Source organism: Gasterosteus aculeatus, chromosome 3, assembly GCF_964276395.1.
Source record: "Gasterosteus aculeatus chromosome 3, fGasAcu3.hap1.1, whole genome shotgun sequence".
In the NCBI taxonomy this organism is placed as follows: Eukaryota; Metazoa; Chordata; class Actinopteri; order Perciformes; family Gasterosteidae; genus Gasterosteus; species Gasterosteus aculeatus.
In genome coordinates, this window is record NC_135690.1 from 9,027,176 (window position 1) to 9,050,818 (window position 23,643).

General features: G+C 45.5%; 3 protein-coding genes across 7 annotated transcripts; 1 reads left to right on the forward strand and 2 right to left on the reverse strand.

The window, feature by feature from the left end:
• Nucleotides 1–2,908: 2,908 nt before the first annotated feature.
• On the reverse strand, nt 2,909–7,234 carry metap1d (methionyl aminopeptidase type 1D (mitochondrial)). Its single transcript, XM_040172374.2, has 10 exons — nt 7,113–7,234; nt 6,157–6,317; nt 5,890–6,039; nt 5,672–5,820; nt 5,262–5,304; nt 4,994–5,157; nt 4,816–4,913; nt 4,507–4,554; nt 4,343–4,421; nt 2,909–4,101 (listed from the first exon to the last, which is right to left on the reverse strand). Exons 1-10 carry the CDS (start codon nt 7,153–7,155, stop codon nt 4,017–4,019), a joined length of 1,020 nt encoding a protein of 339 aa, XP_040028308.1. The 5' UTR covers nt 7,156–7,234; the 3' UTR covers nt 2,909–4,016.
• A 731-nt stretch (nt 7,235–7,965) lies between these two features.
• LOC120816620 (electrogenic aspartate/glutamate antiporter SLC25A12, mitochondrial) lies at nt 7,966–16,467 on the forward strand. 2 transcript variants are annotated; one of them, XM_040172369.2, is made up of 18 exons: nt 7,966–8,217; nt 8,925–8,978; nt 10,116–10,261; nt 10,685–10,800; nt 11,263–11,402; nt 11,653–11,799; nt 12,303–12,441; nt 12,600–12,693; nt 12,791–12,875; nt 13,049–13,130; nt 13,212–13,370; nt 13,546–13,598; nt 13,892–13,972; nt 14,355–14,495; nt 14,584–14,722; nt 14,827–14,985; nt 15,065–15,155; nt 15,505–16,467. In XM_040172369.2, the coding sequence occupies exons 1-18, from the start codon at nt 8,206–8,208 to the stop codon at nt 15,716–15,718; spliced, it is 2,052 nt and encodes a 683-aa protein (XP_040028303.1). In that variant the 5' UTR covers nt 7,966–8,205; the 3' UTR covers nt 15,719–16,467. The 2 variants fall into 2 exon arrangements, with proteins under 2 accessions (XP_040028303.1, XP_040028301.1); XM_040172367.2 differs by having other exon boundaries at nt 8,194–8,469.
• On the reverse strand, nt 16,417–23,589 carry LOC120816621 (dynein, cytoplasmic 1, intermediate chain 2a). Of its 4 annotated transcripts, none has more exons than XM_040172371.2 (17): nt 23,377–23,589; nt 22,050–22,158; nt 21,827–21,959; nt 21,229–21,313; nt 20,828–20,890; nt 20,493–20,620; nt 20,317–20,403; nt 19,929–20,091; nt 19,733–19,832; nt 19,486–19,611; nt 19,244–19,390; nt 19,036–19,149; nt 18,805–18,938; nt 18,534–18,678; nt 18,317–18,457; nt 17,970–18,095; nt 16,417–17,841 (listed from the first exon to the last, which is right to left on the reverse strand). In XM_040172371.2, exons 2-17 carry the CDS (start codon nt 22,155–22,157, stop codon nt 17,740–17,742), a joined length of 1,902 nt encoding a protein of 633 aa, XP_040028305.1. In that variant the 5' UTR covers nt 22,158; nt 23,377–23,589; the 3' UTR covers nt 16,417–17,739. The 4 variants fall into 4 exon arrangements, with proteins under 4 accessions (XP_040028305.1, XP_040028304.1, XP_040028307.1 ...); XM_040172370.2 differs by having other exon boundaries at nt 21,229–21,364; nt 23,377–23,533; XM_040172373.2 differs by lacking the exon at nt 20,828–20,890.
• Nucleotides 23,590–23,643: the final 54 nt, after the last annotated feature.

Below are 23,643 nucleotides of genomic sequence, written 5' to 3' on the forward strand. Positions count from 1 at the left end.
ACTCACGTACACACACACACACACACACACACACACAGAGTTCATGTTGAAAATATATTTGACTGTATGAAGGAACATAGTCAAAGCAGGGAAGCTAAATTCAGTGTCTGTCGCTGATCTACTTCTCTGTCCTCTCATCAAGACAGCACACTAACTTTAATATCACAAATACCGTGTGGAAGTATTTTCAGCACATGACGATGCTCATGATCTTTGTTGTGGTGAAACACACAAAGGGGATTGCTGTAAGCTGCTTAACCAGTATTCCTCTGGTCCAAGCACAGCAGGAAAAGGACATTGTGCAGGAAGCACCAGTATGTATTTATGTGAATGCAAACAACACAACAGGTTTATTTAGTAGTTTATTTATCACAGACCTTTTAGAGCTGCCTCGAGCAATGCATACAAATCACACAGACACACACACACACACACACACACACACACACACACACACACACACGTACACACACTCATAGAAGAACAAGAACAAAGATACACACAGAAATCAAAGATGCACACTGGGACAGGTGGATCGCGTCCTTATCTTTCCACTGTGTTAAAAAGACAAAAATAAAAACATTCCTCAGTGAAAAATACAAGAGGTCAAATTAAAAAAGCACCCGCCTTGTAAGTGTCGATAAAGAGAGAATCCTCCCTGCCAAAGTCTGGTGACTTTACAACTGACTTCTTCTGCCAAACACACAGATGCATTCTTGCACATTAACTCTAACTTCTGACACACAGACTCCATGTGGCCTAATTTGACACCAAAGCATCCCCAAGCATCAATGAACACAGAAACATAGGATCCCAAGACCAGGATCATATGTTCCATGTTCCACAGGTTAATATCATCTTAATGTGACACAATATTATTATTATATATATTTTTATATATATATATATATTTTATGTTCTCAGATTTTTCTTTTCACTCAGTCTAAGGTTTTATGTTGAAATCACAACCTCCTTCCGACATCCAATTTTACAACGATATCTCCACAGCAGCTGAATGGATTTTTATTACTACAGTTGCATTTGAAGAATAATGCACTTACTACATTTAAATGCAGACAATAGGATTGGACACAAAAAGAGCGTCTGATGCAAAACCTAGATGGTGAACGTGGTTCACACTTCCCCTGCTCATCAACATTGTCATTGCTAAAATGGGCATTAAACTCAAAGCACCACTGCGCACACATGCAGCATCCCAGCATTCCTGTAGATGTGTTGCACTCAGTTCGACCACTTGAAATGAGTTTTTAATGAAATAACAAACAGAAAGAAGCTAAATGAAAGGACATTTAGAAGTTTTAAGAAGAAGAGAATGCGTCTCGCGGCGTATAGATGATGATCTTGACCTGCTGAGGACTTATTTGTATTGTTAAAGTGAATTTGCCGTTGTTTCCGATCAAAATTAAGACATCCGTAAAAAGGTGTTTCCTCACCAGACAACAATGTAGCTACATGTTTGATCCCATATAGCAATCTCAGCTGTTTTTGCTTGGCCTCCGGGTTCTCTGACTAAGTGCAGGGATGGTTCCTCGGTACATGCAGTCTGTGCCTGTTTGTTAGAGAGACCTGCCTCTACAAGCCTGAAAACATCGTACTCTGTTTATTCCAACATCTGACAGACCACCAAGAAAAGCGAGAATTCCTGCGGAGCTCCTCAGTGAGAGATAGCAGGTCGGTGCGATATATCGCAGCCTCCGTCTCACACACAGTGATGTAGGTATCCACCCCTGGAATGTGGGAACACATTAATCTACACGACCAGCAGTCAGAGAACAAGTGACCACAGCAGACAGTAAATCTGTCAAAACACACAGAGAGACACGGAGGTGTCCTCACACATACATTAGGTTACTTAGATTACATTAGGGGTGCAGCTGTGGCACAGACAATCTGGTAGAGATTATATCAATATTGACAGAATGAATTGTGAAGTTTTCTTGCAATAAATCCAGAACGTAAAAACGACCTGATGGCTCATGACCTGACTTTTCAGTTTATGAAGATATCTTGCCAATTAGCAGCCAAACAGGGAATGAAAACATGCGCTTGTTTTACAGAAGTAATGGATGTGTTATTTGAAGACTGAAGACCGATGAACAGACGAGGATTGATAGGAGGGAAGGAATGAGTCCCAACACGCAGGAAAAGAAGGAGAGGCAGGAGGGAATTTGTGACAACAATCCAACACCTCAGCCCGTCACTCCCTGCTCCTCCCTGCTCCTCTATCTTCACTTTCGCTGTTTCGTGCTTACAAAACCTCTACTGCATTACTGCAACAAGATACAAGAACGACACTGCAGTTCGGTATTTAAGGAGGTTTTTCTTCCTGGTTTTAAATTCTGACTTTGACTCTCTAATTTAATGAAGGCTGAATAACTGTTTAAATGACCCTTATCATCATATGCATTGCATTAAATACATATATGTGAATCATTTCCTGGCTTGAGATGACCAGACTCCTGATTCATCCACGTTCACGTTGTCTACTCCTTCCTGCCCTACCCACAAACTGGCACTGCACACACACACACACATGGGCAGAGACACACAAGCACACACTCATGATACATTGGCAGGAAATGAAAACACACCCAGCAGGCAGGAATCCAATTTCTCCGCCTGTGCATTTCTTTCTCTGAAACATCTTTGCTTCACTTTACACGATGCACAGTTAGAGACGCATTAAGGTGTATTAATACAAAAAACATTTCAACATTGCGGACAGAATTTTTAAAGGAGTTGTGAGGGACAATTTAATCAAATAATGTTCCCTTTAATCTCAAATGAATGTAAATAACAAGCCCGTCATCAGAGGTCTAACTAGAAAACAGAAATTTCAGGTAATGTGCAGGTGAGTTACTGTAAAAAGCAAAAAGGAGGTCTGAAGGAACTTTGTGAGACATTGTATCCCATGTCCTCTTCTTTATTAAATCCACCTGTAGACCAAATATACAGTTCGGAAGAACAGAAAAAAAGAATTCAAACCTTTTGTGGAATTTCCAACACACCCATGCAGAATTTCCGTCTCCCAGCTTGGGCGGATTTTGTTGTTCAGCTTGTAAACTACACTCGATCAATCTGTGCTTTGGAAATGAAGTCTGGTGTAAAAAGCCTCTGTCACGTAGGACAGGTTGACACATAAGCATGGATACCTAGTTTCAGATCACTGTAAACATACTTTCCACGTCGGCTTACGGGCCATAAACATATTTGACCTGCTCCGGCGAGCGGTGTTGTGCTGCAGCGCATTATGAGGGACATGAGGGAGGATGTGGAGTCTGTGCTCAACACGGTCAAGAGAAAATGACCTGCGCTGCCATCTGCTGGTTACACTCATTCACTAAGTCACTTCTCCACTGACAGTTACTGCAGTCTCATGCCAAACTTCAGCCGCCTTTACAAAGTATGTATTGTTACATAAAGTAAGCATTTCATTGGGCGATAAAATAATACAGCAAATCAAAATAACTTACAGCAAGAAATACCTTACAGTGTAGACTCTATGAAACGTTCAAACGAAGTGAGATGCATATTATCAAAAATAAGTATTTAAAAATGACCTCATTATCTATATCCAATTTAACTGTTACAAGTCTCTCTTGATTAAAATGAGTCATGTTTAACTGGCATAGGCTCCATTCAATCAAACCTAGAATGTCATAAAGGATCATAAAAACCTAAAAATGTTCACTCAAAAAAAATGTAAATGGCTAAACTGGTCAGCTGCAGTTAGCTTAACAAAAGAAGGGACTGATATTTGGATTGGAATCCCCTAAAATGACAATATGAACACTCATGACGTACATATATCTCTATTTCAGCAATGAGATGCACCTGCAGTCACGTTTTCCTCTGTATGAGCACCTCACAGTTTATAATACACTTAAGAGGTAAGAATGACACAGTCGTTTTGAATATGTCGATGAGTGAGTTTTGGTATCTCAGGTATTTTGAGGTAAAGCTGAACTTGTGGACACCACTTTGTTTCCATCAGGTCACAGATTGCTCTCCTCTGGTAGTTTAGTGAGGATTTCCACTCCGTCGGATGTGATGACCACAGTGTGTTCAAACTGAGCGGACCTGCATAAATGTGAATTCAGAAAGAACAAGTAACATTTCTATAGGAGCATTTCAACATGTAGAGAAATAGGCTTATTTGGTCGCTTGAAAGTGTGAGATTCCAAAATATGTCCCTGTTGTGCCCCATTAGGTTAAAAACCACACACAAACAGGAACGTAAAATAAACTGTGTGCGGTTTTATGGTTTATACCTGTTTCGTTGGGGGTGAAGACCAGATATTCTTGTTTGCTCACCACATACCTTTTATCGTCTGCAGACACCGCGGTCCACTTATCCCTCAGGATTCTAAACTCGGGGGACCCCTCCATCAGTATTGGCTCTACAAATTAACATACAACATCAGCCTCACCTTCATACACAGGGCCGTCTCAATGCGCAGGCAAAAACAAAAAAACTGAACTTGCCTATTGTGAAAGACATCCCTTCATCCATGGTCATGTCATTGTCGTTAGCTGGAAATGAAGAGAGAAAGTGACATTTCTTCATTAATTACAAAGGCGTGCTGGAACATGGTTGATTTCATACTGGATTTTATTTCCCCATCTCAGGTTTTGGTATCCTAATGTTCTTCTGCTCACCAAGCTATCAATATCTCAGAGTTCAAAAAGTTTGAAATACAACGACTATTGAAGTATGAATATAATGAGAGCAAACAATCCCACGGAAAGCTGATGCACAACCGGGCATGCGCTTGACCACGAACCCAAACCTACCATGGTGCCAGATCTCTGGATGGCAGTGGAAATAAGAACCTATTCCATGTCCAATGAAGTAAGGACACACTTGAAAGCCGCTGGCGTGGGCGATTTCACTGCCGGAAGAACAAAGAAATACGTTAGTCTGCAACGGTGATGTTTTTTTTATTTTACATGTATGTTTGCATGCATGTACCTGACTGTGTTTCCTATGAGACACAGCTGTGCACCCGGCTTGCAGGCGGCGACAGCCTCGTCTCGGCAGCGCCTGGCAGTTTCCACCAGTCGCTGCCCGACCTCATCCACCTGGCCAATCAAGAAGGTTTCTGAAGTGTCGCCGTGGTAACCGTCTAAATACACCTGCCGTGAATAGGCAGAGGTCAGCCATGGGAGCGGCATCGCTCGGGACTGGTGGCGTTGGCGGTGATGTCTTTGAATTTGTGTGTGTGTCTGCAACGACTTACGGTGACATCAACGTTGATGATATCTCCGTCTTCAAGTTGCCGACTGGGGACACGGGCACATAACTAATTAATGCTGCCTTCACAGAGAATCCCATACATATCCTAACTGTACAACTTTTGGGTAATCCCACCATCAATGTTGTGCGTACCGTTACCTTTTAAATATACAGTGCCAGTCAACATTTTGGACACATTTTCTCATTAAATTAAATGAGAATGTTGGATAGTAAAAAACTCTAAGGGGTGTCATTAGGACATCTTAATTCATGCAGCTTGTGAGTCATTTTCTAGGATCATTTTATTAAAATGCATTTTTTATTGTGTACAGAGCATTTTACTCTAAATTGAAAGGCCAACGGCCCCTCGCATTAAAAGTAAAGCATGTATGAGTAAATGTCCTTCCCATTAACCTGTCAGGAATGCCGTGGCAGACCACGTTGTTCACGGATGTACAGACCGACTTGGGGAAACCCCCGTATCGGAGAGGGGACGGGTAGGCATCGTTCTTGATCGTCTCTTGGTGGACGATGAAGTCTATTTCATCCGTAGTCATGCCAACCTGGAAGTCACAGGTCAGAATTGTTATGTTGTTTTTGATGAACATCCCTTCGGGTGATTGGGTGCTTACCCTCAGACTGCGTCCAGCTAGTAGCAGCACATGTCTGGCTAGCTGACATGCTCTGGCAAGGCCTTCGATCTGCTCTTTTTCTTTGATATCTATGTAGTCTGGCCATTCTGGGACCAGTCCAGTGCTCACATAGTCAGGCCGCACAATGTGCTACAGCCCGGAACAAGAGGAAAGAAAGAATAAGAAGGTCGGCTCACACATAAGACCTGACACAAAATAATTTGCAGACTTGCCTGAGAAGCGACAGAAATACGTGAGGTACTGTACCTTGGGTACTGCATAGGCAGGCCTAACAGTAGCTGGGCGAACTACATTGTGAGAACTTTTCCACTTCCTCCAGAAGAAGTGCCGATGTTGCGGACGCAGTAGGGATGTTGGGGGACCGCAGCTTCTTAAACAACGAGCTCTCTGCAGGAAACCACCCAGTCCTGGTGAAAAGGAGAGGATCAGGGCGAAGAAGAGCGCTCCCTGTACCGTCATTTTGTTTAGAAAGGTAATGCTTATATTGAGCACCGGTTTCTCTCACCGGTGCTCTCTTTTTAGTCAACTGAACAACAATGGAACTGTGTACCAGCCAATCAGCACCTTCTTAAATATGTAACTACATGGAGCGTTCAAATTGAGTCTACACAGTAAACTTATGTAGCATTCCATCTCTCTGGTTCACTATCCAATAAAGGCACAAATCATATGGGAATAAATGTATTACTTATCAGACATATGGGCATTACGCAAAGACCATACAATGCTTGGTATAATCTAGGGCTCTCCTCTCAGTAATAATAATTAGGTAAGAATAACCGTGTACACACAAAAATCTAGTATTGGGATATTTACTCATTTGAAAAACCTAGTGTCAGTGTTTATTTTCCCTTTACTATTTGATATCTGGGCAAACAATGAAAATTCCAAGTACGGTATCCAGTGTGTAATGAGAATATTAGGTGACAGGGGAACTGTCGGCTTCCATGGGTCGATCACATAATTAGTGGTGGTGTGGCACTGACACCGTTACATCAATCAATAAACGGACCTGCGGCTGGATACACAGACTAGCCTACTTTGGCTAACTTATACCTAGCAAGCTAACAGAACACAATGCCACGGCCATTTACACAATATTAGTGCTGCTATCGTATTTCGATAATTCTATTGAACAAGTCGTTTGTTCTTCTTGCCGCTTATCGAGGCTGTCCGTGTGAGACAGTGTTTTAGTTGAGTACCTGCTGATCTTGTTGCCAGTCCCAGAGAACAGTGTGCCGCCATGTTGTTTTTTTTCCATTAGGGGTCACGTGGTGTGGAAGCCACGTGATGCATGACTACGTTGACAACATATATAAAGGATAGTGCACTCTGCAAGCGATTTTAAGAGATATAAAGGCCTCGTTTTTATGCCAGTTCATTATTTTTCTCGATTATCCTATTAATTTATTAATCTTACTACGGTTTCAGATCGTTGTTTCTTGTTTTGTTGTTCAATTGTACGTTTCTGGGATAATTTGTCTATTTCTATTGCAGTGTGTTGTATTATTATGATAGGGTCCAGTGGTGAAGGAATTAATGTATAGGTAAAAAAACACTGCACACAATGAATAAATAACTGTTTAATATTTCTCCAAAGAAAAATTGCATTCGTATTACCAGCAAAATGTAATGAAATAAAACATGGTTCAACAGCCTAATATAGGACAATCCCTCTTACAGCAGGTGACTTTAAAGTCACAAAACACGTGGATAGTGCTACAGTGCAGGTAGTAAAGACAGTAAAAGGTCACTGCCTTATCTATGACAACAAACACTGTTGACATCTGGATAGTGCAGGTCAAATAGATATGTCATGTTTATTTTTGCGCTCAGAAACGTTTTAAATACAAATAAATCATTTAAAAAAACGTAATTTTCCAAAGTAAATTAAAACCCTAAAGTGTGGAGTTTTTGCATTTGACCCTATACTTCTACTTCTACTTTTTTAAAGGCCCACCATGACCAGCTGCAATAGCAGTGTCTAATGACTAGTATATGTATGTATATCCTTTACCCTTTCCACCACTGGTAGTAATAGAATACTAGTTAAGCACCCTTTCTATTAGCTGCAGAGAGAGAGAGAGAGAGAGAGAGAGAGAGAGAGAGAGAGAGAGAGAGAGAGAGAGAGAGAGAGAGAGAGAGAGAGAGAGAGAGAGAGAGAGAGAGAGAGAGAAGGTGCATGCGCGGTACTAGGATGCAGTCCTGTTCCAACTGCCGCTCCCGTCGCACGAAGCGTTCGAGGACGTACGTCTGCGCCTTCCTCCGCTCACTGTGCGTGACGTCAAAACCAGCATGGCGGTCAAGGTGACTTCGGCATCGCTCTCTCTTAGCGATTTTCATACCTCTTTTTTACGTGGCTGCGCGTCTGTCGCTCGTTTTCCGCGTGTGCGTGTGTATGTGAGACCGACAGAGAGACAGACAGACAGACAGACAGAGAGAGAATGACCGAGGCGATGCTTCCTGGTCCAGCCCGGGTTTCGTCTGCCTCTGACGCGGCCGTAGCATCACCGGGCTAACCGGCAGCCGGCCTTGATGAAGCGACCCACAACCTCGAAAGTCCGTGAGAGGTTTTTTGCGAAACCGCTACCACGCTTCTCTTTTAACACGCGGAATTACAACAAAATAACACCCGTTAGCCGACGTCTCCCGTGTCATCCAGCTCCCAGGCTCTCGTTTAGCGGGTCGCGTCTCCTTCATACGGGTATCTGGTGCTTCCTAGCCCGGCCGCCCGTTTGTTACGTCGGGTTCAGTTCGGTTTCGGTCGCCGGCCGGACCCGCTCAACCAGAACCCTCAGCCGGCCGCAGGCGCTTAGCTGTTAATTGTGTCTATTGTGTGTGTGTATGTCGTTATGAACAAATGCGTTTCTCCTTCGCGGCGGTGGACTGTGTTCAAGGAGACAGTAACCCAAAGCCGCTAGCTTAGCTAGTTTCGGTTCGTGTGATGCCCGCGGCGACGCCTGGTTAAAAACCAATATCGACACCATAATAAATGCAACGTTTTCATTTTTTAGGTGCAATCTACCAAACGCGGGGACCCAAGCGAGCTGAAAGCCATCTTCCAGAAGGTACGGTTTGCACAGATTTGAGTCTTTCAAACAAAGTCAGTGCCCGAATGTTTGTTTGGGTCAACGTCAGATTACGCCTGTGTGGAAATGTGTGCTTAACACCCATCATGCCAATCAGACGCGTGGACACACCTCGTCATGCAGTCGGCTGCTGCTGTATTCGTGCAGCGGCTCCCTGTCTGCACAGCAGCTCTCACTTGAGGAATGAGCTTGTAGGTTTGTCATGGGGTTTGAATTACAGCATTAACCCCGGTTAAAGGTGCAGGCCAGACTCCTCTTGTTACATTAAAACGCAACACAGCTGAAAATGTTTGGTGTTTTTTGGGGGGTTAATCAGCTTGCCTAACATTTTAGATTAAAGAGCTTCATGCGTTATTGTGGTTCATGTGTGTTGGGTCGACAGCAGTGGTTGTGTCTGCTGTAATCACCATGACATGTGAAGCCTCTACCAGACAGAGGTTGATTTACTTTATTAATTTGCTTTTTAATCTGAGCGCTTCTAGTGCAGCACGAGCAATGGCCTGAATGTTCAAAGATCCCTGTGCTGCTTCAGAGCTCACGCCATTCATTGCAAACTCCTTTCTTACTAAAAGTTTGATGTTGGAGTATGAGAAGACAGGGTACTCGGCGTGCCCGTGGGATGTCGTGCGAGGTTAACCTTCACTTTGAGCCGCAGTCTGGCGAGCGTGCGACCCGCTGTGTGCCAACAGTTTACGGTGCCCTGATGGATCAGATGGCGTACAAGCTCAGGCTAAAAACATCCGTGCACGTGTTCCTGCTCAGTGCGGCCTTCTGTATTTCCCAAATGTCACTGCACAACTTAACTTTCAATGACCTTGCTTATTCGGACGGAGCTTGAGTCCCAAGAAAACTAGTAAAAAGATTGATCACAGAGCTAATTCTTTCAGCTTGTGCGCTAATCAGCTGTTTGGCTAATATTGAGTCATGCTATTCAACTCAAGGTTAAGCAAAAGGTGCCCTCAACGGAGCTGTTGCTCTGTAGTTTAATTAAAACCAGCCACATTATTTTGTAGTTGTTTTACTGCGTATATGGAACAATTGCTATAGTTGTAAATTCAAAGTCAGGGTTCGGTATTTGTGCTGATGTTGTTTTTGACCCCCGGTACCCCTCCCCAGTATGCCAGTGTGGCAGACAGAGATGGGGAGCGGTTTATGACCCCAGGAGACTTTGTCCAGCGGTACTTAGGACTCCACACACAGATCCACCACAACCCCAAAACGGTACAGCTCATTGCTGCTGTGGCCGACACCACAAAGGACGGGTATGTACTGACACACACACACACACACACTGCTTGCTACTTACAGATAATCTTTACTAATTTACAGTTTATTGAGCCATGTCTGATGGCACTTGCCATTATTTCCTTTAAAGATAAGATAAAAAACCCAACGACTCTTACTTCCAACTGCGCACACATTCTACTGATTAAGTGCCTTTGTGTGTAGTTCTGCTCCGGAAACTTCAACTCGTGTGAATAACTGCAAGAAAGGACTGTAGAGATTTGCTGTCTTGCCTTTTAATTAATACCAACGCATTTTACGGTTTTATTTTTAATACTCTCAAAGAATGTATTTTCTTTGCGAGGATCATTGCGTCATTTCCAAAATCTTGGACGTGTTTAACAGTACATAAAATATGTATTTTTTTTTCTTTCCCACCACATAAACAACCAAAATGGCAGGCTGATCTCGTTCCAGGAGTTTCTAGCGTTTGAATCGGTGTTGTGTGCGCCCGACACCCTCTTCATCGTCGCCTTTCAGCTGTTTGACAAGACCGGAACCGGAAGCATCTCCTTTGGTATGGAACAATGTGTTGTCCCTGTGCTTTGAGTTCAGTTCAATTGCTTTCAAAGAATCACAAAAAAAGACATGTGATATATATATATATATATATATATATATATCACATTGGGAAGATTTCTTTTAAGATATTTTTAAAGGAAATTCTCAGATTTTAAGAACAGTAGCACTGAATCCATCCCCGGCGTATTTCTGTGCTGCGTCATCAGCCTTTGACAAGTTTCCCTGCAGCGCACTGTGGAGGGAGAATTTGTTGACATGGCATCGTTAACCAGATTACTCTTCAGTCTAAGTCATTACATGGACGGATTAACATAATCTACCCGTATGCACTATTTCTTTCCCTCCTACCTGAACTTGCTTTCTAGTCACACACACAAAGTTTTATGTTCTGGCATTTGTTTGTCAAAATCTGTCTGGAAGAGTAATTCCTTTTTTTAAATGTGGGGTGTTGCTGCAGAGAACATCCGGGACATCTTCAGCCAGACCACCGTGCACCACCACATTCCCTTCAACTGGGAGTGTGAGTTCATCCGTCTGCACTTTGGGAACGACCGCAAGAAGTGCCTCAGCTACCTCGAGTTCACCCAGTTCCTCCAGGTGTGCTGATTTTACACACACACACACACACACACACACACACACACACACACACACACACACACACACACACACACACACACACACACACACACACACACACACACACACACACACACACACACACACACACACACACACACACACACACACACACTGATAAGAAAAGAAGACAAAACGCAATAAAGTCTTATCGGCCTTTGTGAAGATTTGCCTGTTTACACACTGCCTTGTCGTGCTGTGTTTTTAGGAGCTGCAGCTGGAGCATGCGCGGCAGGCGTTCGCCCAGAAGGACAAGGGGAAGAATGGCGTCATCTCAGCCATGGACTTCAGTGACATCATGGCCACCATCAGACACCACGTGCTCACGCCCTTCGTGGAGGAGAACCTTGTCTCCGTGAGTGTTTGTGCTTGCAGGGAGAGAGTGATTTTAGTAAATGGTTCACTGTGGCCGTTGAGTACTTGTGCCTGATTGGCTTTTCAGATGAAAAAGCTCTGATTTAAAAAGCTGATTCATTTGAGTTTTTACAGAGTAACAAACCGTTACTCGACAGGAAATCATCATCTGCTTTGCGTGTTGGGTTAACAGCCTTAAGGGATAATGCTGGTTATTTTCAACTTAACTCTGATGCATTTCTAATCTTGATCATGTTTAGCTCAGGCAGTGTCGGCCAATAGATTCTAACTGTAATATCCCACACTTCTTAAACCGGGCTGTAAACTGTTAAAGTATCAAGACGCGACACCAGGCTATAAAAAATATAGTCGAAGGAAAGGAGTAAATTGTGTAAATAAAAATAGCGTATTATGTTCCCTATGAGTTAAATATAGTAAGAAAGAAAAGCCCCAGTGTTTACAGTGGAAGCAGTGCCTGATGTTTCCTGCCCTTTCTTCCACCAGGCTGCAGGGGGAAGCACCTCCCACTTGGTCAGCTTCTCCTACTTCAACGCCTTCAACTCCCTCCTGAACAACATGGAGCTGATTCGCAAGATCTACAGCACACTGGCGGGCACGCGGAAGGACACGCTGCTGACCAAAGGTGCACACGTCATTATGTGGGCGTGTTGTGCGTAGGGGGAGGTTCTTACAGTGTCCCCACACCCTCAAAGGGGACCCTGACAGAAAATGTTTTGGAACCACTGCAATAGTGGGTCAGAGGTGTGTTTATATTCCGGTGTCTCTTCATCTCCCCTGCAGAGGAGTTTGTTCATGCTGCCAACAGGTTCGGCCAGATCACTCCCATGGAAATAGACATCCTGTACCAGTTGGCCGGCCTGCACTCCCCCTCAGGGTAACGCTCACTCTAATGCTCTATGAAATAACGCATTGACGGTTATTGGAGAAATATTGTGTCTCTGTGATGACAATGATACTAACGTGTGTATCAGGCGCCTGAATCTTTCTGACATTGAGAGGATTGCGCCGCTCGAGGAAGGATGTCTGCCTTACCACCTTGCTGAAACCCAAAAACAGGTAGGTCGACGTCACTGACATAAAGTTCCACCGGTAATTGGCTGTAAAATCATTTTCAACACACGAGCTTCCTGCCGTTTAACATGTCACATTTTAAAATTTTCCCAACAAGAACAATCTGTAATTGATCAATGCCATAAAGTGTTCAATTATTTTCCTTTCTTTTTCATCAGGCACATGGAGAGACTTCCAGGCCCGTGTGGCTCCAGGTTGCAGAGTCTGCGTACAGGTTCTCCCTGGGCGCCATCGCCGGAGGTGAGTTATCCGGATAGCCACGTCTGACGTGTGTAATTCACGCTGGACGTCATTGGGCCTGACTGTGTGCGTTTGTCGCAGCTACGGGCGCGACGGCGGTCTACCCCATCGACTTGGTGAAGACCCGCATGCAGAACCAGAGGTCCACCGGATCCTTCGTCGGAGAACTGATGTACAAGAACAGCTTTGACTGTGCCAAGAAGGTGCTTCGCTATGAGGGCTTCTTCGGCTTCTATAGAGGTGAGCCAGAAAGGCCGCTGCGGGCTATGTTGCATCATATTAATGATTATAATGGTAATCCACTGTTATGTGCAAACTTCCTCTGTGTCTCAAGCTTCCTCATCCTTTTTTTAGTAAAAGCCTGGTTGTTGCTGCAGTTTACACCGTAATGCTAATGACTCCTGATGCTCTGCAGGTCTGGTTCCTCAGCTTATAGGTGTAGCGCCTGAGAAAGCTATCAAACTCACAGTGAGTACCTCACAAACACGACACACACACTCCTCCACTTCTAATTCACTTTGCATGCACCTTTATTCATTGGTAGAAAGTATTTCCTAATGAGCTTCTTACACATATTGAATATAAAATCATTCACAACACACAAGGATATAAAACAAACTGGGTGTGTGAAGTTTGAAATAGGATAAAAATGAAGTAAATTACAATAGAATTGAATAGAAAACATTTACAAAAGCAGGATGAAAATGATGACTGCTTTATAGCATTACTCTGCATCGTCTTTGCTTGTTTGTGTCCCTCAGGTGAATGACTTGGTCAGAGACAAGTTCTCCGACAAGGACAACTCCATTCCTTTCTTTGCTGAGGTTATCGCCGGTGCCTGTGTAAGTACCGTATCCCCAAAATGGTTGCTCTTGTATTTGGCTGGCATCGGTTTGTTAATGCATGCTTTAGCACCAAAGGAGAAGAAAGGCACTCATTTATTTGAGGGCGTGTGACGCTGCAGTAGTTAAAGACAGCAGTGCTAAATTCCCATCGTCCAATACAACCTGTTTTTTTCCGCTATCTGTTTTGATAGCGTTGTTCATCCTTGCACACCTTACCAGCCGAGGAAATGGCAAAGTAGAGGACTGATCAGGATTAAATATTTTTCTTTTGATACATTTCACCCTCCGCTGCGTACATTTTCAGATGCATGAGCAGTAATCCATTTCTTTTTTCTTAATATAATTCATGAACAAGCTCCTCTTCTCCCCGCTTACGCAGGCTGGAGGCTCTCAGGTGATCTTCACCAACCCTCTGGAGATAGTGAAGATCCGCCTGCAGGTGGCCGGCGAGATCACCACCGGGCCTCGAGTCAGTGCGGTCAACGTGGTCCGTGAACTGGGCTTCTTCGGCCTCTACAAGGTAATGTGTCTTTGCCTTTGCCTCCCTCTCTCATAGTCCGCTCAAGCACAGTCTCATGTGTCCGTCTGTCCTCTCTGTGTCTCTTTAGGGTGCTAAAGCATGTTTCCTGAGAGACATCCCCTTCTCTGCCATCTATTTCCCCGCGTACGCCCACCTCAAGACCCAGTTTGCCGACGAGCAAGGCCGGCTGGGACCTCTGCAGCTCCTCACTGCCGGGGCCATAGCAGGTATCTCCAGATGGAGGCATAGATGCAGCCATTCCGCGCGGCCTAATAATCTTATTATTTTATTACTGACTTTCTTTCCGACGTCTTTTCATCTTATCTCCCAGGTATCCCCGCGGCTTCCCTGGTGACGCCTGCCGACGTCATCAAGACACGTCTGCAAGTCGCAGCCAGGGCGGGGCAGACCACTTACACGGGAGTCCTGGATTGCTTCAGGAAGATAATGAGGGAGGAGGGGTTCAGGGCTTTGTGGAAGGGAGCTGGAGGTGCGTGTTTGTACCTGCGTAGGTTTTGTCTCTGCCGTTAAACGCGCGCTGACTTGTGCGTCTCTTCTTTTCTCTCCAGCTCGTATGTGCCGGTCCTCCCCTCAGTTCGGTGTGACTCTGGTGACTTATGAGCTCCTGCAGCGGTGGTTCTACATTGATTTTGGAGGACAGTAAGTCGAACGCTTTGCTAAAAGGAGAGTGAGCAGACAAGTGACTTACGCAGCGTTTTTAAAAAGGTCAACTGTTTTATAGCGAAGTAGACCGGTAGGGATGTTGTCACAATGCAGCATTTGCTTTTCATGGCAGCATTGGAAATAAAGTTTTGGTTTTAGGAGGATAACATATTTCCTGCTTTCATTTCTGTTAAAGCATTTGTAGAAGCTGTGATCGTAGCTGTCTCACTCTGCTTCATGGTTTAGCAAAAAATATTTTATTAGTATGTTATCAGCCACTCCACGGCTTTTGGATGATTGAATAATGTTCGTATGGTGATTCCTCTCTCTCTCTCCCTCTCTGCAGTCGTCCGGCTGGATCAGAACCCACGCCCAAGTCTCGTATCTCAGAGCTTCCCCCCATTAACGCCGACCACGTCGGAGGCTACCGCCTGGCCGCAGCGACCTTCGCCGGCGTGGAGAACAAATTTGGCCTCCACCTTCCCAAATTCAAGTCATCCGGGGTGGTTTCCCTACACCACCCAGAGCCAGTCGCCGCCGAGCCGGCTCAGGCCCCATAGAGGGTCTGAACCCTCGATATCACTCTGCCATCCTTCTCCTACTCCACCAGGAGCCACACACTTTGATAGATGCACACACACACAAAAATATGCAGTCGAAACGCACTCCATAAGTCATTTATTTAAATAACAAAGAACAAGCGGTGAAGTTGTGCTTCGCCGGTCCAGATCCAGATCCATCCAGATCCAGCCCCATCCAGAGGTGGAGAACTGGCTGCAGCTGTGGATGTAACCGAGCAGACAGCGGCGGGACCACAGCGCCGGCTGTGTTGTATCTTCAGTGGCTGTACGCTCTTTTGTGTTCTTCTCCCCAGCATTTGTGTGAAACGAGCCTCGGGGCACTCCTCTCTCTTATTTGATTTTCATTCTGTTTTCCGTCTGATACTCGGTGCGAGCAGGACTTCTCTTATTGGACAGCAGGCGTAGAAAGTATTAAGATTGCTTCGCTCTCGATTGGACGTCTCACAGGAGGCAAAGTACTGTACATATTGTATAACTGTGGTGAGACGGCTCATTGACACGAGGGAAGATGTTGTGAGAAGGTCTGTAACGTTCAGCCAGCATCATTAAACTATAAGTGATGTGATGGAAATGTGGGGGAGATTCACTCTTTCTGATGTACAGAACTTTTCAATGATGTTATCTTGACGAAACAAGAATCATGAGAATTAGATAATAATAAATTAAATGTATCTCAATTCAGTCACTGTATTTTATTGAAATAAATCATCCATATGGTTATAATTTTACCAATTGTGTTTGATTTTTTTTTTTATTCCAATGGAAAAGTGCAACCATGAACTGAATCAGGCAAGGTAACAGGAAAAAATACAGTACAATTGGTCGATACAGAACACTGATCTCGTTCAGCTCATTTGTTTGCTAATTTCAAACATTAAAGAGAAAGCATTACAGGCGGACATTTCTACAGGTCGGCCGAGGTTGGACTCCTTCATCCTGGAGGGAATTAACGATTGGATGGAAAAGGAAAAGAATGAAACTCCATTCATGTGCGGTAAAGGGCATTCTAGTTTGCACCTCCTGTTCGGACTAAATGTAGTTTATGTAGATCCTCGTACTAAGGACAAGTCAGGAAACCGTTCTACTCATTATACAGGTAGAGTATAAAACAACAACCTTTGGTACAGAAACCATTTTTAAATTATACTAGTATCAATAAATTCAAGGCAAGTATAAGAACACGTTGCCTGGTTAAAAAGCTTGTAGTGCTAATCTTAGTAATGTACTAAAGCTTTTAGTACAAAGCAGCCTTTTTTTAAACGATACACAAAATATTTAAATAAGTGCAACCACCGGAATAAATATTAAAACATTGTAGTGGTTGAAATGTAAGCGACACAATCCTGCGCAGGCCACAGTTTGCATGTGTAAGCACATTAGCCGTTGTGGTCTGTTGTGATTCAAGTGCTGCTGCGGACAGAGGGTCTGATAGATATGTCAGCTTGTCTTCCTTTGACCGCTGCTGAATGACTTAGCCGTGTGCGCAAGCGTGTCTGGAAAATATTAAAACATGTAAAAACACTCAAATGGTAATAAAAAGGTGCAAGTACAAAGGTTTGCATATTTAAAAAAGGACTGAGTTGGTTGAGGCCTCAGGAGATGAGGAGCAGTTTCTGGAGCCCTGAGGATGTTCTCAAAGCTAGAAGTCAAATCTATGCTAAAAATCCCTTCCCTGTATTCCTTTGCCAGTTTAACTTTCAACCACTTAAACTGTGGCCTCTGTACTACTGCTGCTGCTACAAATGACATTCGTTGTGCCAACCACTACTTTGTACAACTCTCACGTTTCAAAACCCGTCATCGACTTTCTTTCCTATCCGTTCTAGCTCTGCAAATCTCCTCAGGCCCATTCATGTAGTAGTAGGTGGAAAAAGCTGGAAGCCACAGCGAGGGGGGAGGGGGAGGCTGCTCCTCTGGCTGTGTCGGGTAGTGTGCTGTAGGTGGCGCAGTGTCCTGGGAGAAGAAATGTATGAGCGGTGGTCCGTGCGGCATCGGTGACCTCAGGCGTTGGCCAGCTCCTCGGCTTCGTCTCGGCTCTCGTTGATCTCGGTCAGCGTCCTGACGAAGCGCGTCCACTCGTCGGCCTTGGGCACGCATATTTGCTGCAGAGAGACACACACGCACACACACACACACACACACACACACACACACAGAGGGCACCGCATGTAATCGGCCGTGTGAAGCTAAAAGCGAGGTTTAGCTATAAGACGACCGAACGACCGCTCACCTCTCCTACGTCGTAGACCTGCACCTGCCCGTCCGAGTCCCCGGTGGCGATCTCTTTACCGGAGTGAGCCCATCTGACGCGGTTCACTGCTGGCGCGCCCTCCACACACACGCTGGCAGTGGGAACCTAAAAAAAAAAAAAACACCCATTAGCTTACAGATTCATGTGTAGTCTGCAGCGTTCCCCGCTCCTGGACAGCTGCGTGTCGCCGTGGATCATGGAATAACATTAGGAACTTTAGACGGAAAAGTTATGATTTAACATAAACAGTACAAATGGAATAGGCTTCATCAATGCAGGTACCAGGGTAAAAGGAAGATTTTATTCATAAGACTGTGTGTCTGTACTTCTGTATCATTGTTGAGGTTCCACAGGTCCAGGCGTCCGGCCAGGTCCACACAGGCGAACAGAGCCGGGTGCGTCGGCGACCACATGGCATCGTAGACGTAGTCACAGCTGTCTTCAAACGAGTACAACGGACGGGTGCTCTGCACAGAGGGCAGCAATCGGATTAACGAGAGGTTTTGGGGGGGGGAACTCCACAGGTTACTGTGAATATCTCACCTTAGTGCTCCACAGCTTGACAGTCCAGTCAAAAGAGGAGGAGATGAAGAGATGAGAGAAGTCGACGGGTCCTCCGGCGCTGTGACAGCTCAGCCCCGTCACCGGGCCGTGATGGCCCTCGAACACCTCGGTGATCCCCGCTTTGCTGTAACACACACACAGAAATGCTCCTGAGGGGGTTCTGCTGATTACCTTCCTCCCACCAAAGGCTTTTCCACGATTGGTTGGGATGATCTGGTGCTAATGAGGACGGAGGTCAAAGATCACACACCTCCCGTGGCGACAGGCTGTGTAGACTGAGCCGTCCTCGCTCCCCACCACAAAGTTGTTGACGTCGCCCAGGGGGAAGGCCATGGAGGTGACGGCCACCGCTTTGCTCTGTTTGAACACCAGCTCCAGGCTGTCCTGCAGGGGGAAGTTGGGGGGGGGGATGCACAGGGTCAGCCTCTACCGTGATGACATGCGCGTCCGTCATAGTTGTGTCCACGCGGGTTTAATGTACCTGCGGCTGGGAGAGCATGTCCAGGCTCCAGGAGCACATCTTGCCGTCGGTGGAAATGCTGATCAGGTTGTTAGCGTTTTGGGTTCCCACCACGTTCACGCAGTAAACCGGGTGCTGAACAGAGCAGAGCACACGAGTGAAACGACAAACACCAGGGAAGAAGATGGGCCTAAAGACACAAAGGTGTGTGTGCGCTCCGGTGCATTACTGTGTGCGCTGCCGCAGACAGGGGCGTTCTCTGAACAGGGGTGCGCTTGTTGCTCCTGTTGTCCCACAAGACAATCTGTCCGGAGTACGTCCCGCCCACCACCAGGTTGGGGTGGAACTTTGCGAACCCGGCTGACATCACCTCGGACTAGAGGAGGAACCAAAAGCAGAAGAAGTGAACGTATTCACGTCTGCCCGAGCAGTAACGCGCACGCGTGGGAACCCTCTTAAAGATTTGCTCACCTGGCATTGGAAGATGTACTCTGGTGTGCTCTTCTTGTACTTGAGGTTCCAGACCAGCGCCACTCCGTCGGGCTCATGGGGAGCGTCCTCGTTGTTGTTGTACGAGGCCACCAGCAGCTCTGGATACTGAGAGGAACGTAGCACGAAGGCACTTAGTGTTCACACATCTAGGCAGTCTGGTCTGAATGATCCTCCGCCAGATGTGCCGTTTGGGACACGGGATGCATCAATAACTAATAGAACCCACCTGAGGTGACCAGTCCAGGCAGGTGACCACTCGGTTTTTAGTCCAGCGCTCATCGGCAAACTGTCTGTTGAGCACCAGCTTTGCGCCGGCTTGCAGATCTCTGCGTGGGACGGACAAAAAAAAAAATATATATATATACATCAAGCCTGCTATTCCATCACTAATCTTCAACTCCACTTTCTCTGGTGTGACTCACCCCTCCTTGTCTTCCAGGTCTCTGCCGCTGTAGTCGAAGCAGACGTCCACATGCTCGGCGAGCGCTCGCTCCACGATTCTGCTGCCTCGTTCGAAGAATGATAGGAAGTCCTCGGAGTGCAGGACCTGCAGCTTCTCTTCCTCTGTGAGCTCTTTGGGCGTGTCTGCACACATGCATCATAATTTAATATAGATGTAAGATGAAATAGTAGAAAGGTTCTACTAAAATCAATTGTAGGTTAGAAAAGTAGAAGTAAAAATGTAAAGGCCCAATGGTTGGACTATTTCTTTCTCAGTAATCAGCATTATTAGGCAAAGTGGATTTACTGCTAGTTATTGGTATCAGTAATTAACAGGTAGTTAACAAGCAGCTCAAAGTTTTTCCTCACCCTCATCTGGCTGTTCCCCATGTTCGTCTTTATCCTCCTGGGTGTCCTCTGCAACTGGGCCGGTGATCTCCTCATCCTCTTCCTCATCTGAAAAACAACCCAATTAGATTTTTATTTTTTTAACACATTTTGATTAAACTAAGGAAGAATGTTGGTTGTATATCTCTTTTGTTTACCTGCTTTTTGATCGGTGTGTGTCTGTGTCTCGGTGGGTGTCTGTGTTTCTTTGGAATAGGACACACTTTCCTTCGGGGGAAAATCCACCTGGGTCACTTTGGACATTCCCAGCCTCACGGCTCCACGCCTGCACACACACACACACATCATGGTGGAAATAAGGTCACACATTCAAAGGTGTGCAATTCATAGCAGAACGAAATGAGCACTCTACATATAGAGACATAAATAATTATGCAGACATAATACTAACACATTTAGACAGATCTAAGATGAAACCACACAAACTGAATAAAGTAGGAAGTCAAGCTACAGGAGAGAGGAGGAGCAGTACCCCATCAGCTCAGAGTCGGAGTGCAGCTGCAGAGTAGAGGGGTCAGGATCCCAATGCAATGTCCTACAGCCAAACCACCAGGTGGTGTTAGTTAGAGAGAGACGGGACGGACACAAAGAAAAAGGAAAGGATGAAACCAACGCATTGGAAAACGAAAAGTCAGAAACGTGAAAGACAGCAAACGGAGAAGTTAGGAAGACAGAGAGAGAAGGAGAAACAAAGTGTTAATTGAGAAACCTCAGCGTGCCGGAGAAAAGGCAAAGCGGAGAGGAGGTCAGACATCATCAAGTATATTCACTGTGTTGATCCACACTTAGCATGCAACTAAGACCCGAAATGACACGACAAGGACCTCTGTCTCACACACACACACACACACACACACACACACACACACAGACCTTGGTCCTGCGTTTCCATCCCCGGAATCTTGGCTTCCTGCATCGCTGCCCACTGATTTGTTGGAGGGAGACATGGGGGCGGGGACTAGGTAGTGAAACAGACATGTATCTTCTGTTACTACCCTCAGGGGCTGAGCTGTGAGTGTGTGGGTGTTTGTGTGTATGTGTGTAAGTTGATGAATGAATGAATGAATGAATGAGTGAGTGAGTAAGTGAGCGAGTGAGTGAGGCAGAGAGTGAGTGAGTGAGGGAGTGAATGAGTGAACGAGTGAGTGAGGGATGGAAGGAGGTATGGGAGAAGCGTGACAAAAAAAAGGACAAGGGGGAGACAAGAGAGAATGAAAATAAATGGCAGGCAGGTTTTAGGCATCGTGCAGAAACATATAAAACGTTCAGGTGTTGTGTGAGCAGGGGGGTGGTGGGGGGGAAGGGGAGGGGAGGGGGAGGGGGGGTGGCAGTGACAGAGACCAAGCCAGACCAGAGAGTTAGAGAGGACTCGCGCTGCAACTCTGCAACTCCATCAGGCAAACTAGAAATTGATGGCGGATAAGTGAGGGTGACAGTTATAAGTGGCAGCATGCAGCGTTGGGGTGCTCACCGTGGTGGATGTCGGGGGTGATGCCGACACTCTGCAGCAGCGCCTCCGCCTCCCTCCTCTTCCTCTCCAGGTCGGAGTCCTCGTGGCCACCTGAGGATCCCCCACCGGCCTCAGCTCCTCGCTTGGAGTCTCCCTACAGAGCACAGAACCAGCTAGAAACAAAGCAGCGGCCGAGCAGGTCCTTTGGTGATACCCAAGGTGTTAGAACTTATCGTTTCCTTACATCCTTCTTTTTCTTCTCTTCCTCTTTTCTCTTCTTCTCCTCTCGAATCTGCGCGATCCGCTGCTTCTTCCGCTCCAGTTCGGCCTTCAGCTCGCTCTTGTCAGACATTCTGCAGGGGGGAGAGAAGAAGTACTTCAACTCTGGCTTTTGTTGTTTTCTCTTTGGATCCTAATGAGTTATTGAATCGAGGTTCATGGATTTGCCTAGCTTACAATAAACCCTGACCACAATCAGTCTAAAAAAGAAAATTAGTCCGGTCACTGTTATTACAGAGGAGAAAAAGCAGCATCTTATACGCTGTTATGGTTAAAACTGTAAAACAATAATGCAAAACAATAAAAAATGATTGTAATTGATTACTCAAATATCAAAATTCTGTGTTGATTGTTCGTTTCAGGCCTAAAATGTATGCAAGCAGCGAGACGGGAGGCGGACATTCAAGTGGAGGACCAGTTAAAGTTCCTCGTGGACAACATCAGATCCCCTTGAGCAACACACACAGTCAGTACTGTGAATTCAAAACGACTGCTGACCTTGTATGAAGGGGTAAAGAAGTATAATTTCAGCGATTCAGAAATCAAGCTTTTTACTGACTCTATACGGAGGAAAAGTATGTATTCAACAATTCAAAGTTGCACCAGCAATTCAACTCCACATATTATCCGTGTTTGGATGTTTGGGTGGTGACTTCTTAGCCCTGGGCCGGTCACACTGGTAACATGTGAACAGCAGCCAGCTGTGGATGACAATGTTCTCTTTATCTGTGTCCTCCCGATGAAATGCAATGACTGAGAGGGCTATTAGCCCAATAATATGCGCACTAATTCTATTGGCTTAGGCGATTATAAGACCACCCACTTGTTATTACAAGTGCATAATATGCATTAGACTACGTTAAAAGTCAGAGCTAACGGCGTGTGACGTCACGACAGCCAAATAACAATACAAATAGCAAAAAAACTCCCCAGGTCCTGAAGCTACAAACGAGATGCTCGGTTTTGTTTCATCATCCCAACTCGTTTACTTTTAAGTCGAGGCTGTGTGTTACGGTGGCTTTCTTCTGGAGTCGAGGATTTGTCACATATATAACATAATCATATAACATAATCTGATTTACCGCCACCCTGTCGGCACAGACCTCCCGGCTAGCTGTGCTAGCATGCTAATCTCCATGGCAGCCGGGCAGGCCTGAGCTACTGTAGCGTCACCGTCACAATGAGCGACCAACGGCAGCATCGCGAACCAACGCCCGAGTCCTTCCGCTTTTAGCGTCGCGTTTTCCCCGACACGTATACATAACCACAGTTATGAGGACATGGTGAAATACCTGATGTCAGATATTAGATTTACGGAGACGGATGAAAATAGAATCCTGTTTTTGCGTTAAGCCAGAAGAGAAGTGATGGCGGTGCCTGATGATGCTGGAAGAGAGATGGTCGGCTAATTATCTGCGGTCTTCTTCTTCGGTGGTTCCGTATGCGGGTATTGCAGTAGAGTGTCACCGCCCTCTAGTGGCGGACGTTACATTTCACCTTCAACCATAACATCAGCTGTTTTGTAGCACTGGTAGTAGTATTCATATTCATATCCTTCA